This window comes from Falco peregrinus, chromosome 5, assembly GCF_023634155.1.
Source record: "Falco peregrinus isolate bFalPer1 chromosome 5, bFalPer1.pri, whole genome shotgun sequence".
NCBI classification, from domain to species: domain Eukaryota; kingdom Metazoa; phylum Chordata; class Aves; order Falconiformes; family Falconidae; genus Falco; species Falco peregrinus.
The window spans coordinates 80,807,447-80,827,016 of NC_073725.1; the positions used below are offsets into that span (position 1 = coordinate 80,807,447).

The 19,570-nt window shown below is 41.5% G+C and overlaps 1 protein-coding gene across 2 annotated transcripts in view; it reads right to left on the reverse strand.

Annotated features, from left to right (window-relative positions):
- SMG1 (SMG1 nonsense mediated mRNA decay associated PI3K related kinase) overlaps positions 1 to 16,403 on the reverse strand; it is a 67,343-nt gene extending 50,940 nt beyond the window's left edge. The window contains exons 1-3 of one of the 2 annotated variants that reach the window (XM_055804281.1): positions 16,126 to 16,403; positions 6,601 to 6,764; positions 2,523 to 2,678 (exon numbers count right to left, since the gene is read on the reverse strand). In XM_055804281.1, the coding sequence (XP_055660256.1) occupies positions 2,523 to 2,678; positions 6,601 to 6,764; positions 16,126 to 16,214 (409 nt within the window). In that variant the 5' untranslated portion in view covers positions 16,215 to 16,403. The remainder of the gene's footprint in view (positions 1 to 2,522; positions 2,679 to 6,600; positions 6,765 to 16,125) is intronic. The other variant, XM_055804282.1, reaches the window with a different exon arrangement.
- Between the last annotated feature and the right edge of the window lie 3,167 nt (positions 16,404 to 19,570).

The following is a 19,570-nucleotide window of genomic DNA, read 5'->3' on the forward strand; positions in this document are numbered from 1 at the left end:
GAAACTAACACAGACCACAGTACACAAAATAAAAAGCGCAACTGCGATCCATCAATGATTCCATGTAAAAACTCTTCTGCTAGGGAAGTAGTTTTCTACATTACTGAATGTATCTTGAAAACTTAAGCTGAACCAAATCTACACATGCTTATTTCACTATTAGACCATCTACATATGAAGCCTCTCAAAATAGCAATTTGAATAGGTTGTTGAATAATTAAATGCATTGGCCACCCCATACCACAGTCCTTTCCGAGACAACAGATGTGCCTCATGAGAAAGAAAACTGTTCTACAATATTCCTAGGGTTGTACTCTACCAGCACTAACCTGGACCAGAAACACACAGCACACATTTCTGTCACTCCCACTTCGCACTGACCTCTGCCACTCAGCGAGCGAATGGGAGGCTACACCAGCACAGCTGAGTAAGGTCACTAGAAACTGCTCTTGAAGGGCAAACCAGGATGCAGTGGTTTGGAAATACTGAAAAATATTTTTTGTAAATAACTTTTTATAAAGATATTCTAGGTCTTTGTAAGGTCCCTAAAAAAGTTCCCCCTCCTGTCCCTAAAAATGCTGGTTGACTCTTCAGTGTTAGATGAAAAGTCAGCAGTAACTATAAGCCTTGAATTACTTAAATCCACAACTTGCAACTTATTAGTGTTATCTTCTCTGCATTTATCTTTTTCTTTGTAATCTCTTCATGGAAAACTGTAATTTGTTTTGAAATACAGTTGCACTGTGCTACATACAAAAACATCTTAAAACCAGAACTGTATAAATAAAACTAACACCATCAAGGTTACTGCTACGAGACACACATTTAACTGCTGCCAGAACAAGACATACTGTTCAAAACTCTACTAAGAGCAACTTTTGTTTTTATTAATATCTGATGAACGTTGGCATTAGTCCCTAAGAGTGTGAGCTGTCTGTTGAGCCATAATCATAACCTAAAGATAAATAAAAGAAGGATAAACTAATCAAGAGCATGACTGAAGCTATACTAATCAAATCACTAGTTAATGAACACCAGTATGACTTCCACTTCGTGAAAAATCCATGAGGTCTCAGCCACATGCTAACTCACAGAAGACAACTACTGTAAAAATTGCTTCATGTACACATAAACAAACAAGAAAATATAAAAAAAGAAAATAAGATCCTGTTGCAACATAATCTCACTGTATTTTGAACAAGACATGAAAAATCAAAATGACTTGCTGAAACCTACAAACAATTACAAAGACAACCTAATTAAAAAGGAGAAACTCTTGAAATCTGACATCTAGAGGACAGAACACAAGTCACAGGCAGGGTCTTCAGTCATCCAAAATTATAGTTCTTAACATTTTAAGGATTAAAGAGGTACTCACATACGTAGGAGGCCAGTTTTAATTTTCTGCCAGTACTAACAGTAAATTCACGCACTAGCCCACTACCGAAAGTATCATTTACACAGAGCTCTCAATTAGACAATTCTCTGTTTCCTCCACAGACATAATTTAAGACACTAAAAGGACTGAATAATTTTTAGATCAAGACACCAGAATGGTATTATAAATGTTGAAATTAACCCATTCCAAAGATCAGGCTTCCACAACACTCATGTCATCACTTGCACCTCAGTCCTTCCACCCAGAAAGCACACAACATTCTTTTTTCACCTTTTGTCACCTCTGAAATAGAAATTCCTGAGGAGAAACACCGTGTCCTCATATGTTTATGATGTGGCTGGTATAAAGCAGTAACAGTTTTTGTCAGTGGCTCCACTACCACTTACACTAAGTGATGCAATAAACAACAGTGCTCGGTCCTAACAAAGTTTCTATTTTCATTCAAAAGTCCCTGGAATTTTTTTTTTTTAACTATGATTTAAACCCAAATAGCAAAAGCACAAGTCCAGCATTCTTGCACCCTCCTGCAACTCCAGATTCCCTCTCCTTGCATCTCCCAAGACCCTGCCCACATTCTTATGATGCCTCTGGTTCCCCCCTGGCTTCTAATCCTCAGCTGAGCAAGAGGGAGCATGAATTGTTGCTGGTTCAGGAGTATGCATCTACTAGTGACTAACCAGCTGGTTTGATGTGATGACTGGTTGACCTGCAGGCCAGTGAGAACAGGTAACGGCTGAGCTCATTGTCACGGGTTTTCTCACACTAGGACTCATTAATAAACAACTTTTCAACAAACCAAAGAGCAAATTCTCCTCCTTGGAGCCCTCGAACTCTTAGCCAAATCTGGTTACCCTGAATAAGGGTTTAAAACTTATTTAAGGGAAACGGAAAGATTGACAGCATAAGCCATACAGTCAAGAGATGTGCCTAACCTATGGAGGAATGCTCAACACAGGGAACAGTAAATACAAGATGAGTGTTTCCATCAGCATCATCTAATCATATATCACAAAAAAATATCTGTATAGATTGCCTAATCATAGTGAACTTCTTTTCATATTCTGAACACAAGAGAGATTGCTAGAAGACATCCTCTTTTCCTATAAGTCTGTGGTATCCTTACCCTGTGATTTCCTCATGTCTTTTGTGGCTAAAGCACGATTCCCATGCGGAACACTTGTAAAATCAGGATTGGTCACATTGTTAACTCTCAGCTCTTGCCCCAACGACTTCCGACCATAAGTATTTTCCCCAGATCCTCCATTGACACTGTATCCACCTGTGGAAAAACCAACATGAGATTAAAATGGGCTATCAGACCATATATTTAGTAGGGTAGTATGTTACGAGTTATTCTATTCATATGCAAATTAGCAGCCCTATGCTCTACCACCTTCTTTAGCTTCCTTTCTTCACATGAAAAAATGTTTTGTTATGCCCTGCAAGTTTCCAGGTCACATATTCAGAACCTAATCAGTCTTTTTTTGAAGCATATGAAAATCCCTCTATTTGGGGCAAAAACATCGATTTTGTAGCATTTGGGGGTTTCTTATTATTACTTTTGACCCTGTATTTTACAAGGCCCTTCATGTCAAACTGCTAGTACACATGATTAGATACATTCACTTCCTTGCTTCTTGATTACACACATCAAATTTCCACACTGTTTTTGTTACAAAGGCCACCACATAGGCTCAGTAAAACGGAAAAAAAAAAAAAAACCCGAAGAAAACTTCTCAAAAGCCACAGGTTATTTATATGTACAGATTGAACACCTCTCCCTAAACACACAACAGTCAATATTTTCATACACTAATACTAACGTTATCTTAAATTAAACTCAATCCTACATACTCCCACTCAAGATACTCATGGCACATCTCTGGTAACAATAGAAAATCGAGGTAAAACTGTCATTGTGTAATGCAATTACTTTTACTCCTAGACTCACAAGAATTTACATACACAAATGTTAAAACCAAAGATCTCTCTAGTCTGCCACACCACTTTGAGGGGCAAGTTCTTGAGCCTGCCCAATATTTCATTCAATGTATCATAGCTCACTTTTGAGGCAGTTGTGCACACAGCTTTCCAAAGTACCTTCCCTGTCTAAGACAAGGAACAATCAACTAATAAAATTAAATCCAGAACAACATGAGATATGCAAGACTTCTTTCAGAAAAGTTATTTCCACAATTCCACCTGCATCAGTGAAAGGCTGGGGAAAAGGAAAGGTGGCTTTCTGTAAAAAAGATGCAGCCTCCTGAGGCGACAGGATGGATTAAAAAAAAAAAAAAAAAAAGTTGAAACATCGAGGTGAAACCAGACTTCAGCAGATGTAAAGAACGTCATCTTGAAGTCAAAGCTTTTAACATAAAGAAGCTGTGAACTACCAGCAGAATTTTGTGCATTTCTATACACATGGGACTATCCTACCATTACAGAAAATCCTGTGCAAAGTCTCAGTTGTAATTAGATAATTATAATTAAAGTAAAAAAATAATTTTTTATTTGTGTATATTTGGATTTGCAACATTAAACTCAATTTTTAAACATAAACTAGCATGTGTGCCACCTTAATGTTATTTTGTCATAACAAACCAACACTGTCCTATGAAGGAAATTACTTCTAACAGCAATAATCACGAATTCAAAGCAACAAAGATTAGTTTAACTGAATATGTCAGATAATCATGTTTTCAGACCACAAATATTAACTAGCAAAAACAGACATACTACCATATACTACCGGAGCTCTTAAGGTTATTCCATACTTCCCCTCTAGCACATAAAATATCCCAGGGGTTTTGGTTGTCTGCAAAGGCATGTAGTATTCACTATAGCATATTTGACATTATTTTAAATTAAACAAACACAAACCTATATTCTCCCACTGGACATATAGTTGGTACATCTTTGGTAATAATATGAAACACTGTCATTTAATTAAAAAACAGCAGGGCAATCAGGTTTTTCAGCAATAAGGTTGCAAATATTAAATTATAACTCTCCCCAGTTACCTCCTGGTCTGAAAAGTTTTTGAAAATCCTAATATATACAAATGCTATTAATTTCCCTTTAAATGCTAAATCTGACATCAAATAAGAATATGATCAGCTATGTCATCGTTATTAATTTTAGCATAAATATACAGGTACCATGACATACAAATAATAGTGCAGTATCTTTTTAGCAGTAAGGACTCCGAGTACATCATAATTACAAATCAAAAGGGAGGTAAGTGTCACAGGGAGAACACCTCATCTATAAGTAAAAAGCCAAGAGCCTTCTTTAAAAACTTCTATCTTCCAACTTCCTTGTCTTGTTCCGAAAATAAAGGGGAGAGATCTAATTGCAGTCTTCCACTAGTTAATGTGATGAGTTTTATAAAAATAAAGAAGAGCCAGGCTAATCTTACAGATACAGAGCAGAAGTACAGGAATCAAGAGTCAACAGTCATAAGCTGCAGCAAGGGAAATTTGAACTGGATATGAGAAAACAATTATTTATCAGGAGAGTGGCAAAGCACTAAACAGGCTGCTTAAGGGACACTGCAGAAACTCCCATCATTGGAGGTTTTCAAACCTGAACAACTCCTAAAAATCATCAAGTTGGAAGTAATTTTTATTATGAGTACCAGAAACTAGGGGAAGGGGGCTGTAGAATCTCTTCTCAAGGATTCTAGGAATTTATGACATGGTTATCCAGGACAGAAAAGCTAGATGTTTTTAAAACGAAAATTTCACGCTGGCAGACTCCAACAGTTTAAGTGAAAAATTTTAGGAAACAAGGAAACTATTCTGTAAGTTTACAAGTTTCTCCAAAAATAAAAATGAACTAGAGAGACCTGGAATTTGATTTTATGGTACAGAATATCCTAATCATCTCTTTTCAAGTCATACCTGAACAAAACAGCATAGTTAAAGTGCTGAGCTAGCAGAGACATGCCCTGTAAGATAGAGTACTTGAGGGAGAGATAAGTGCATTTTTCTTTTCAAATGGCACTTTCCCAACAACCTCAGGAACTACCTTACTGAATTTGTCCAGAACTTACTATTTCAGTATCCTGCCAGTATGTTCTTTAAATTCTAGCACACTTCAAAGTATAAGAATAACCTACTATGGCAATCTGTGTAAAACACAGTAAAGCTCCCCACGTTAGCAGACACTCTGACAAATATACTCACTTTCTAAGCAATTCCTCTGTTAAGGTTAACCAAATCTCAAGGTTCTCAAGGTATACAGATAAACAAATACCCGTTTCATGCTCCTGCCTCCTACTAACAGTACCTAAAAAAACCAACTTTGCAGCAGCACACCCAGCTGTAACTTCCCCTAAGATGTAGCAATTCTTTGCAGAGAGTTAGAGGGCAGAGAAGTAGGGTGAGTGCAAATGCTTTTCAGGTTCCTGAAAAAAACCTCCCACACTAATCTCCCTGTGAGATTTTTGGGGGTTTTCAATCTGGCCTGCCTGAAGATTTATGTAGTCTAAAAAGTGACTCTGCAGGTAAAAAAATCTTTCTATTTGATACCTTGATCTGGCAATTAAAAATATAAAATCAGAATACAGATTTTTCATAAAGATGAAAAAACGTGACTAAATTTTCAGCTGTTTTCTACAGAAAGTATTTCTATTCTAAAAAAAAAAAACCAAAAACCACACACCAGAAAAAATTGTATGAAGCATACATCATGCAATTTATATGAAATCAGATTGAGGCACATAGAGGTAGGAATTCCCATTAATGACAAAACATAGATATGATTCCCAAAGATTCCAGCTCACTGCAGTAAAGCTGCAATAGGTAATATATCAGATTAGCAGCCTGCTTAATCAGGCAATCCATTTTCAATACCATCAGGACTAGACAGTATTCAGGAAGAAATTACAACTTGTAAACCAGACAACTATTCTTTAGGAAAAAGTGCCTATTCTGTTAATGCATTAAGTCTTCTCTCACATTCTTCAGCTAATGCAACTGCATATTTTTCTCACTATTCATATCAACCACACATTTATTTGATCCCTGATAAATTTCTCAACACAGAGATACTGTGGCAATAACTTGAATCAGTTCACAGTCTTTTTTTGGGGAAAAAAAAAAAAAACCAAACCAAAAAAATAGTTCTCCACCATTTCCAACTTCCTGCCTTCCTCTGAATGTCCCCTCAATTTACACATGAAACAGCAATCTGTATACCTTTTTCTTCATTCTGTATGTCAGTGTGGACTCTGATATCATCGTGTCTTTGTCGAGACACCACAGCTGAATTTGAGGGTTGTAATCCATAGGAGGCAGAACTGCCCCGATCTCTGGATGAAGAGTATTTTAAATTGTCCTGGTCAGCTGATGCACTGTCAGTTCTATAAAGAGAAAAATATTTTTTTTTATGTAGGGATATAACAGGAGTGGGATTCACATTCACTTATAAATGCAACATATTTAAATGACAATCCCAAATGTATTTTTCTGTGTCAAAAAAAAGTTGTAAATCTAACCTGCTTCTTAAAAAGAAACCTTAAATTCACGTTGGCATTAGAATTGACTTAATTATTATCGCAACATGCAAAGGAAATGCATTCTAGTGTGCCAGTGCCTTTTCTCAGGATGTTCTCAAGTCTCTTTTCAGGTAGATGCCTACATAAGGAAAAATGACTTCCCAGAAGTGAAAAGTAAAATACAACTAGGTATAGGTATATGCCACAGCTAGGCAATACAGCACCTGCCATTTATGAAAGTCATTACTAATGCACACAAGTATTTACACAATACACTATGGGCTTTATTGAGCAATGTAAAACCACTTATTAGATGGAGGTGTTACTAGTATGTAACTGATAACGAACATAGGAATCACATATTAAGTTTCTGCAAAACAAAAATTGCAAAACAAGAAAACAGGCTTTACCATGGAAAAACCTGGAAATGTAAATTAAGAGCTGTTATCCTTTAGAGTAACTGTTTGCTGATAAGAAGTGAGTTTAAAAAATCTGCGTTAAGCTTAAACCACTCTCATATTAGAAAACTGATTTACAGCCCAGCATAAACTTTTGCAGAAAAAGTTGAAAATTATAAAGCCAATTTCTCACTGGACATACTACGTGATTTCATTTTTTAAAAATACAATAACTTTAATTTACGAAACTTGTGGACATGAGACTTCAGAACTTAAATTCAACCAATGATTTTAAATGCATCCTTACGAGCAATACTGGAGGTTTTACATTAAAACTGGTAAAACAACACCCATCCAAAACACCATAGAATTTTGTTCAGTTCAATTATATCTGGAATCATAGTATTCAAATTATTTACAGAGGGCTTTCCCCAAGCAAACTCTAGAAGACCTACTATTTTTATTTTAAGCTTTGGATAGTTCACTTGATTATTTAACAAAAAGCAGGACAGGTTGTTGCTTTTCATTCCTGTAAATTAACTATAATTTGTGTAATGAGAAACATCACATGTTCTTGGAAAAGTCTTTAATTTTTACTTTCCAAGAGAACACTATGATTAAAACTGGTAGACACATTCATAGAAAAGGAGTTGAATACATCTTAAGGCCAAAAGGGAAAAACACAGCTACAATTTTTGAAAAGCAGTTGTTAACTTGAGCTGTCCTGAAGGCTTGCTATTTTCAAACACAGCCCATCCTTCATACAATTGGAGGAGTAATACCATGAGGGCTGATATTTGCAAAAACCACTGGAATTAAAGACACACACACACACACAGACTTTATTCACTTGAGACAGTTAAAAGACAATATACCACCAATTTGGAACAGGGTTCAAATGAAGAAAATTGTGCGTTTGCCCTGTTCTCACAGTACAAAGTTGACAGTACGTTTGTTTGGCAAATATTATTCCCTTTCGCTCTACTACAAGCAAATTCATCTTCAGATATACAGGAAGACTTTTCCTCATTCAGTGTTCACTGTGGCATCACATCTACTTTTTTGCCGAGCACTTGCTTGGACTATTTCATAAAACAGGCTGTGGTACTCAAGAGGCAAAGCCTTAGTAAGTCTTTCCTCGTGACAGTCAACTAAGACTGCAAAAATACAGTTGGACCTTCATCATTCACCTAAATTATGCTGAACAACAACAAAGTTCTGCACTGCACCTCCAAATGGTATGAACTGTAAATGTGCATACACCATGTGCAAATTTTCCAGTCTGCCACAGAGCCCCCAGATTTTCTCCCTGTCCTAAAACCTCAGGAAACTTCCAGCTCACTTTGAGGAACAGCAGAGTTTATTACGGAGGATTCAAATTATTTTAGCCTTCCAATGAAACAGACAAATTTTCAATTGGTAACTGTAAGTACTGGTAGGTTCTCAGTAGTGTACCTCCCCAAAGAGCATTGCTTTTTTTAAGACGATGTGCTGCAGCCTGTATCATCTCCAATTGTCAAGCGTTAAGTCTGAAATTCTTAAGTCTGAAGGCAAGCTGATTAAATGGAACAGTCTAAAAAATTGTATGTGTATCCCAATCAACTGAAGAACTACACGTGTTCTCAGCTAACCTCACTTCCCACAGCACAGCCTTTGAACAATCTGTAAAATTTTCCATTGTGGTAAAATACGTAAGCCTATTGTCTCCCTGGGAAAAACCACAGACTCACTTCATTTTCGTTTTGTCTTTGGGAACGGCTTTCTGCAAGCTGATCTGTTCACACTTTATCACCCAAGTAGAAGGTGAGCACAATTTTGTTAAAATATATAACTGTTCTCCAATGTATCAATTTAAGAGACAATAGATCCCACTGAAAACATTGTTCCCACTACAGTAAGTGTGTAGCTTGGATATCTAGCGGTTTCTAAGCTTTCTTTAGGAAGCAGAGAAAACAATGCTTCATAGAAAAGATACTGTTTCCAGAGAACTGGGTTCTGTGGCCCAATGGGCTGCTACGGCCCACATTGCTTTGAAGGATTTTGAACTGAAATAAGCTTAGAGTAAGACTTACACCAAAAGCAGAGCCCGTCATCTCATGGGCCTGTACATTTCTAGCTGTTCAACACGCACTGTTTCTCAGGCGGGAAGGGAATTTAAGACTTGTACTGTTGCTCCTGCACAGGCACTCTGGGAGTTTGTGGTGTAGGCTCGTCAGGACCCCAGGGATAGGACCCCAGCACCCGTCACCTGTGCTCCTTTACCCAGAACCCAGACGCCTGGGTGACACAGGATGCCGCGGTGCAAACTCACAGTGAAGCACAGCCTGTGTGCACAGGAAGAGACATACAATTTTCAAATCTGTTTCTGAAAAATACCGTTTTTCATGCCAGTAACACGTTTGTGATTTTGAAAGACAACCACTTAGAACTCAAAACGCAGCCACTCTATGAGCAGGTACTTGCCAAAGTCTTACAAATAATTACCTTCTCTGCCTGCCTTCAGCCCTTGGAGGTACACTGCAGCCGTTCCACCAGGTGACGGTAAGAACTACTCCCAGCTACCTCAACTCACACCTGCATTTCGGGAGCGCACTTTTCCTGTTCACACAGCAGTATTTCCACTTTACTTACATTGTGCCAAGCAGACAGTAGGTTACGTGACAGACATAATGCTTAACATCATCTTTCAAAAAAAGCCTATGTCACAACAAATTTATCAGTTATACACACTGACATTGCCACAGACCTGAACAAACATTGTATGCTAATAAAATCAGTGTACAACGTTAGCAACATATAAGCAGAAGTACAAAAGCAAATGCAGTGTTAGACAAAGTTGGAATGGGAAACTGCAAGGATGAACTTGATGATGATCACATTATACTGTAGCTTTAAAAGCTTATTTCTCATTTTGAGACACTACTCTTATTTTCACCCAAAAAACTCACTGATGGAAACTAAGCACAGTACTTCAAGAGCTCACATGACAATTTTCACCTGTGCCTGGTTCTGGGTGGAAGACTACCTGATTACCACCAACACCAATTTCCTGCATACACTGTTTCAGCAACATCATTTACACAGAAAAGATTACATTCAGGTTTCTGCAGGGTGATGTTTAACCTGCCTTTACCCATCAGAAAAAGAAAATAGTTTACCCACCTAAATAAGCAGAAATGGCCACTAGTTCTTTCTAAACAAAAAGTGCTACTGATCTCCCTCCCCCCCCCCCGCCCCCCCAGACGTACAGAAGGAAATAATTCCCAAAAATAAATGTGTATCTCATTCCATCAAAAGTATCAGCATGATTTGACTAGCCAATTTGTATGGCTGAAGAAAGCATGGCTGAGAACAACTGGCTTTTAAAAAAAAAATATCTAGAAAAAGAAAAATAGGTCAATCAAAAATACATCACACTTCTTTAGTTATATGGAAGCCTTAAGAATTTTTGTCCAAAAAACTTGTTACAAACAAGCTGGTGTGTTCTATTCATTATCTGTAGCACACATATCTGCCATATGGATATTATTTTGAGACAAAAAAATAATCATTTAATTATTCCATTTATTTCCAAGTACAGGTTCTACATTTATCCCAAGACAGCTCTACTGTATGAGTTGTATTATCATGCAAGTCAGTCAATTTTACTTGCTTATTTGTTCCATTTGTCAAGTTTATTTGCTATAATGCAGATAAATTCTTCATTACTTAAAATCTTTATCAATAAAATATTTAAAACTTAGAGCCACTGTATCCACTCAAATCAACACCTTCCTGTCAAGTTTCCAACCTTCCTTCCACTGGCATGCAGAGTGATGACAGCCACCTTTGCCATGCTCTTTTATCATCACTTAGTCCATCTTGCCAAGCCCACCCCAAAGCCACCTTCTGTTTCTACTTCTGCGCTGAGAGCGCGTAACAAGGGTGTAAGTTGCCATGTTTTCTACTAGTGAAATAACAGCTGTCTATTTTCCTACTGCAATTCTGTCATATCCACTGCTCGACAACTACCTGCAGTCACAGTACCTTTTCAGATCACCGCTCGATTCTGCATCACTCCCTTCTTAACACGGCAGCTCACCAATTTCCTTCTGTCCTGTGACGGACATTAGGAGGGAACATCAGGGTAACGTATCACACACATACATCCTGTTCTTATTTTTCCATAGGCATCTTCTGATAGCCATTTTTGGATACAGGATATTATGCTAGCTAATTATTGGTCTGATCTAGCATGGCTATACTTGTATGGAAGACTATCTGCTCTCCAAGTTCCTTTTGCTTCCCACTGACACACTTTCACCTTCTTTCATCTCTCCCACACCTCATTCTCCTCTGTCTTCACATTAAAAACAAAGGCTTTCACATTACAAACTTGGGCTCCCCCATTTTACCAAAAAAACAAAAATCACCACCAAAAAAGCTCTTTGATCTCATACCTTCCCAACCTTATCAGCATATTCAACACACTCAGATGTGAAAGGAGATTGAGAATTACTTGTTGTCAGTTCAGAACTGAACACATTCCTGTTCATCTCCCTCAGCCCACTGAATCTCTTCCCAAGGTTTCCACTGATCTCTTCACAATGGCACCTCACAACTGATACTACATCTAGATCTCTAAGCAGCCATCAATATCACTGACTATTTCTTTCTCTCTCCCTATGCACACTTTATCTCACCTTTTGCCCTCTACTCTCTCGCAACCATCCCTGAAGGGATGGAAATGCCTTACCAACTTCCATCATACACAACTCTACACCCATTCTCTGGTAATTTCAGCAACATCCTCAAACATCTCTATGTTGTCAGCTTTCAGGTCTCTCAGTTACAGACCTGTCCAAACCAAGATTTCAGCCTATTTCTAAGAAACACGTTCTGTTTAACTTGTGCATGCAAACACAGAAGAAACAGTCTCTGTTTCAGCTTCCTTCTACAGAGCATCCCCTATTATCACCCTGCTTGTCATTCAATGTGTTAATTGAGCATTACGAACAGACAACATCCACAATAACTAGTTCTTGCCTTTTGTAGAAGGCATGTCTCTGCTCTTTACAGCCACATAAAAAGCACTACTCTCATCACTTTCTTAGCCTATTTGCTCTGATGAGCTTCTTTGCTCCCTGCCAATACCTCCCATTCAATCTTTAATCAAATACAGGGCACTTGTCCTCAGTTATAAAGTGCTAGCCAGTACTGTTCTCCTGCTTAAGTTATAGGCTACCTGGAAGGAAAGCCATATTCTACTGTCTTGTCTTATCCTGCCTAGACACACAGAGACCTAGGCAGTGACTTGGTTTGGCAGCACCACGCTAAAAGAAATTAATGATTTGTAACACTGACTTACATTGCATGATGAGAAGGATACACTTCATTTTCAAGAACGAATTTCAGTACTAAACCTAGTAAGACTTCTGGAACTTCTCTCAGATGCAAAAGACTTTCTTTTTCACTCTTCCCTGTACTCCCCTGCTAACCTATATTTATGACAGGAGAGACAGAGAGGTCCTGTTAATTAAAATCTTATCTTCCTTTCATCCCTTCCACCTAAGAATAAGCAAGCCATGGTGCACCCTGTACTTGCTAGCCTGCTACCCTGCACTCACGCTCCTGCTTCATACCATCATAAGGACATGAAACTTGCTTTGCCACTCAGACCATTTTGTATCAAAGGAAGGTATTGCTTGTTTCAGTATATAATTAACCTTTGGTACTCTACCAAATTAATTCTGCTCATAAACAAGACCTGCACACTGACATGATTTTATTTTTTTTCCCCAGAAGTCATATAAGGGTATATGCAGTGAGATCTGTCAAACAAAAAGGAAAGAAAAAAAGAAGTAAAGGTCTAGAAAACTGGGAAGATTAGACGGGGGAACAAGATCTTACATAGCCTTTTCAAAAAACCCCTGTTTTCTGTCACAGATATACAACATTTATCTAAAAAGTTTTTGTGTTACTATTCATTTAAGTCTGGTGCACAACCTAATATGCCCATATATACCAGGACAACTCCCTCTGCAATACACAGCTCTATCAATGCTCACACACTGCAGGAAAACCAGTTCATGTGCATCTGACAGATATGACTGTATTCATGCAGGTACAGAAAAAAAAAATTAAAACTACTCTCCCTTAAAGAAGGATGTGGACTCCAACTTTCAGTTTCACAAAGTTTTCATCCCAGATCCCAATGCTGATTAGCATTACTAGAACTTCAGAGGAATTTGGACCTAGTAGTAAGAACCAATCTAGTCATTTTTACACACACAAAAATGGGCATTTGAAAACACTATCCATCTGATAATACACCCATGCATTAGCAGTTCCTTCCCCCCCCTTAGGAACTTGAAACAACTACAATGACTACAGCTTTCATTACTTTGGTGAGTGCACTCCCTCTTCCACGCCCTGCAAGAAAGCATTTACCAGCAACATCACCTAAGCTAAACGAAACTAACAGTCAACAGAAAAGAAAGGGGAAGGAAAGAATACACGGGTATATTTTGTGTTGGGGGCTTTTTCGAAGAGCATAAACGAAACAATCTATGAAAAAGAAACACTCGTTGCAAGTTTTATATAACAGATCTCCTTTCAACCATGCATGTGAATCACTTCTAAAAATTAGTTAACGCCAATACAACAAAGACTGATAGACTCACAGGTTCCATATCACCAAAGCTATCTTTCTCAGATTTTAAAAAACATGAGCATAACATATAGAGAAATACAGGCTCTCCTGTTTGGGACTGTGTGAACATTTTTGATTGCTGGGCTCTCTCACCAGATTAAACACAATAATATTTAAAGGAAAGAATAATTAAAGGAAAGAATAAAGTTAGATTCTTGCAAGTGACAGGATCAGCGAGGAGATGTTACCCATTTCTTAGCAGGGGCTCTAATCACCTGGTGTGATGGAAACAGAACGAGGCCCTATCTGCACTATGAAGCTCCCCTGGTCTGCCACACTTTCTCTAGTGCTTTCAGATTTTTGTTTCTGCTGTGGCTTTTGGGATAATGATTTGAGCAGCCCAGTTTACAGCAGCTGTGCTTGAGAGCTAAGGAAGCAAACTGCAGCACAGGGAACTGACCAGAGTCAGGCACTGAGGTGACAGTCCAACTTCTTAAACCAGCCTTAACAGGAGGCAAAGCATTTCTAGCAGCTACACTCTTACTTTCATGCCTAACACAACTGAACCTATTGCAGGCAATGCTATAGTGGAAGAAGTCAGCTTCCTAGCCCCTGTACGATGTACTTTTTAGGCTAAAAAATAGAACTTGTAACAAAATATATCCAACCACAAAGCATTTATAGAAGCCATCCACTGCAAAGACACATCCAATTCGTTCCAGGTGGGAAGGTCAAAAGTTAGGGTCCAGAATTCCAGACTGCAGTCCAGAAATCTGAAGCAAGGTAGTAGCTAAGGAGCAAGAGAGAAACCAGACTTCTTAATTCACCCAAAAACCCCAGGTGCTATAAGACAATGTCACCAGTAAGGTTTGCAAGTTTCTAAGTAAGGAAAAAATAGCAAGTTATTTGACCATGCAGTTCAATAACAGAAGAAATTAGAACTTAAATAACCATGTCCCACAGACCACTAAGAATTGAATAGCCTCTAGCATTAGGCCTAGAGGCTGTGCTGCTAGCTGTTCAAGCAAAAGGAAAGCTTCCTTCACAATAAATACTGAAGTTACACCTGTGTTTGCCAAGATAGATCTTCAGATCCACCCAATTTTCCTAGCCCAAATTGTATGTGACCTGGACCATTGTCCGTAAGTATGTTCCCAAGCATGTGTGTCACTGATCTTTGCTGCTAAAAAGTTTAAAAGCAGGATCCCATGTTGTGTTAAACTTTCAAAAACACTAAAAAAGCCCCAAATCTTCCACATTAAAAAAGATATTAAGAAACACCAAATTTATTTACAATTTCTACATGACAATTTTGACTCTTGAAGTAGCACAGCTGTGCATTAGAGCTAACACATTGGCATCAGATACATCAGAAGCAATCAAGACCTGAAATACACTCCCTATACTAGACTAAAGAAATCAACAGACTTTAAATGTCACTTATGATGAAGTACCGGGTGTAAACACACCTTAAAACCCACCACGTTGTATAAGCCCTCACCCCAGCCTACTCAGAGCTCAAGTACTTCCCCCAGATAAACAAAAATAATAAATAATCCTTTACTGTTTCACTAACCCTCAGAGGACTACAAGTGCTCCTGCAGCCTCTGTGCTTCGATCACCTGCCAGCTGACACCCAGGCTGGAAAAATACAGGTTCCGAGTCCGTGTCGCTCCCCCCCCCCCCCGGTCCCCTCCGCCCGCTGCAGGCCCCCAGCCCTTCAGCTCTCCGGTGAAGCGTCCCCCGCCCGCTGACACGCACCGGGCACCGGCAGGTACGTTACAGGCCGCCGGGGGGGCCGCCGAGGGGTGCGGGGGCAGGCCGCCGCGCTCCCGCCCGCCCGCTCGGAGCTCGCAGCGGCGTCCCACCGAGCCCCGGGCGCTGACAGACCTGTCCCCATCCCGCCTCCGGCGGACGCGGATCCGGAAACGCCCTGCGCGCCCCGGCCCGGCTAACGCCGGAGCACGGCCGCGGCCGGCCCCCTCCCCGCCGCCTAGGCCCGGCGGCCGGCCCGCCGCCACCCGCCCCGCACTAGGCCCGGCGGCCAGGAAGTGGCTCCGCCGCCGCTCCGAGCCGCCGCGGCCCGCGCCGCCCCGCTCCCCCAGGCCCGGCGGCGGGGCCGGGCCGAGCCGCCCGCCGCCGTGCCCCGCTGCCCCGGCACCCGCGCGGCCGCGCCCCCCGCCCCAGCCCTGCCCACCTGGGTTGCCAGTCATTCCAGCCCCGCGGGTGGTAGTGCTGCCTGCTGCCGGTGCCGCTCAGCCGAGACCCCGGGGCTCTGCGGCTCATTACCTTGCCCGAGACGGCATGGCCGGCCGGGCAGCGGCGCGGGGCAGGGGCGGAGGAAGAGAAGGAAGCGGGGCGGAGAGGCGCGGGCGGCGGCTCCTCACTTGCGCTCCGCGGGCGGCTGCTGTCTCACACCGGAGGGAGGGGACGCGGCCGCCGCGGCTGCTCCGGCTGCTGCCCGGCCGCGCGGCATGCCGGGATCGCGGACATGGGCCGCCCGCCCCCTCCGCGGGGCACGCCGGGAGGGCGGGGGGCGGGGCGCTCCGCCTGTGGCAGCCCCGGGCCGGGCTTCCCCGCCTGCGGGAGGGGGGTCCCCGGCCGCCAGACCCGCGGGGCCGCGGGCTGCTCTCGTGGCGGCCGTGGGAGAGCGGCCCGGCCCGGGGCGTGAGGGGCGCGGGGGCTGCCGCCTGAGCCCCCGCGCTGTCAGGGTCGGTGACAGCCGACAGGCTCCCGGCCCTTCCGCCTTGAGGGGGACCCGGGGCCCCTGCGCCTGAGGGCAGCCAGGGGATCCCAGCCTGACCAGCAAGAGGGTCCGGGGTGCCCCGCGCCCTGCGGGGATCCTGGCACCCCTGCGCCCTGAGGGGACCGAGGTACCCGGGACGTGAGGGCAGCGGGGGCTCCCAGTCCCGCAGCTATGAGGGCAGCCAGGGCACCCCAGCCCCCGGGTGCAGAGGGGACCGAGGTCCCCAGGGCACAAGGGGAGCCTGAGGGGAGCCGTGGCTCCCAGGCCCTGAGCCGCGCTGGGGGACCCCGCGCTGCTCCCATCTCCCCTCTTTAGGAGGATGCGGACATCGTCCCCCCTTCCCTCTGCCCGGGTCTGTGCTGGCACTCCTTGCTGGAGTGTCCGCGGCGAGCTGTGTCCCTCTGGATAGATCGGATCCTCATCTCCACATTTTCTCCCTGTAGGATGCGTCGCCCATATATGACTGCCTGGGACAAGTCTGATGTTTGGCGCTGGTCAGCAAAGAGCTGAGTTATCCCATGCTAAACTAACTAAACCCCTGAGGTCTCTCCTTCTGCACAGCTGCTAAAATGCATTTCAAAAGCAGACTAGCAAATAGTGTATTTCTAAGCCCAGATGACTTTCCTGTGTAAAGCAGTTGCAACATTTGCTAGAAGAGCATTTGGTGCTCATTGTGGGGAAAGCCCGTCTGTAAACAGGAAGGCAGGCAAATCTGGAGGAAGAGAAAAAGAGTCTCCTCAATTTGGTGGATACTCCGAGTACATTTCCCCAAAAAGATGTGAAGACTGTGTGACGCGTATTCTTATTTCTCCTGCAAGACCTGGAAACTGACATTAGCTGATCTGATAAACCAGATTCCTGACTGCAGAATATTTCCTTAGTTATGAAAAATTTTAATAGTGTAGTCAGCAAAGAGACCTGGGTAGACCAAACTTTTTTTAATTACAATATCCTAGATTTGAGACCACTGAAAGACCTGAGGAGACTTTTAAAACTCCCCTGTGCCTAATACGCCACAGTTCTGTTGGTGATTTAGCCAAGACAGATGGCATACTGCCGCCTCCCTTGGATTCTGCTGGGCAGCTATCATCCTGCTGATACAGTCTTGTTGGCTTACAGTCCATAAGCAGTGCATGCAAGACATGGACAGATTTCAAAGTGCGTTTCGGGATAAAAAAAAATAAAAATTGTATCATAAGACTTTATTGCGACACAATGCCATTTTGATGCAATATGGCCCAGTGCCCATCAGACTGTGCTTCAACTGACATATGCTTGCGTATCTTAAGTGAATCAGTTTTGGAAAAACTATCAATTCTATAAGCCATGATAGATCTTTTTTCCCTTCTTTATAATTGAGATGGACATCCAGAATTACAGAACATGTGGCAAAATTAGATTTTTACAAGTATAGCAACAATACTTGCTACAAATTTGCTCAGCCTTTCCAACAAAGTCTAGCAGATCCTCTGCCCCAGTGATGCAGCAGGTGATGATTTTATTTCATAACTGAGTAGCAGCCCAATGGTAACAATATGAATCACTTGAGGGACAAGGTAACTTTAGGAATGTTTATAACCACCTTTGAAATTAATTTGGCAAGGGGAGGCAAGAAAGCAAACTGGCATACTATGACCAACAACTGCCAGCATATAACAAGAGTTTAAGAACCACTGATTTAGCTGATTGGTACAGTAAATTTTGTATCAGAAATTCTGCATTCTAGTGATGAATTTGCTGCAGTCTGTGTGGTCTAATGCAGATCCCTCTTCCGAGTGCAGTTGTTTCCATTTGTAAATGTGATGTTTAGCATTCTAAACTGTGCTGTTGTGCCTTAAAACTGTAAAATGTTATATAGTTGCCAAACAAAAAGGCATACTTGATCTGTTTTTACAAGGATGATTATATTGTGAAATTTGAATGATATTACAGAAAATGGTTTAAATGGTCATCAAGCTTTGTGAGATAGAGCAATAATTATTTGTATAGCACTTTCTCAGTTGCAGATTTCTATCAATCACTTTGCAAAGATGGATAAGGCCATTCCAGCACCACTCTAGGAATGAAGCAGCCCAGGGAAGCTGAGGCCAGCATTTTCCAAACTGCCTACTAATTTTCTGTCCTCAAGTTTGAGACTTCAGTTTTGGATACTTAGTGGCTGGCACTGACATTGGTTGAAGCTGTAGGTCATAAATTCTTGAGTCTTGTTAAAAAATAAATAAGTTGTCTAAATCTGGACTTTCTTAAGATAGAAACATATAGACTTAAAAGACCTGCTTTAAATCTCAGGGTGAGTTGATGACACTTGCAGAGATACGTCTCCTGTCTCACTCCTGGGCGTACACTCAATCCACTCCATCAAACTGTCCACATCCATCCTAATGCAGAACTCTGGAGTGACAGACACAGTGAGCCACACTTTTCCTGCTTTATAATTCATGGTAATGATTTCTCTATTTAATATATAAAAGAAAACTGCATGAATCTGAGTGTTATTTTTAGTTGGAATAAAGTGCAGATTGTACATATTTAATGTGCTGAAATAGGGCGGTAAGCACCATATTGCATCTTTTACCCCTTACTAGTTTATTTTCTTACTAAGCAGTATGTCTAGAAAAACCAGCATGAGCTGAGGATTGCAAGTCACTTTTGGCCCCTGGCTCCCTCTGATCCATAACAAAGCTACAGATTGAGAGAAAAAAAATCACCAACCATGAGAGGGAAAGAGATGCTATTTCCTCTTCTGGAAATAGGATAGAAGCCAAGGAGCAAAACAGTATTTAACTAAAGCAGAGAAGTACCAGACTCCAGATCCTGTAGCCTGTATATTGCAGATGGATGCCTCTTAAAAATTATAAAGGATTCCTAGAATAGTTACTCCCTATATCTGCCAATT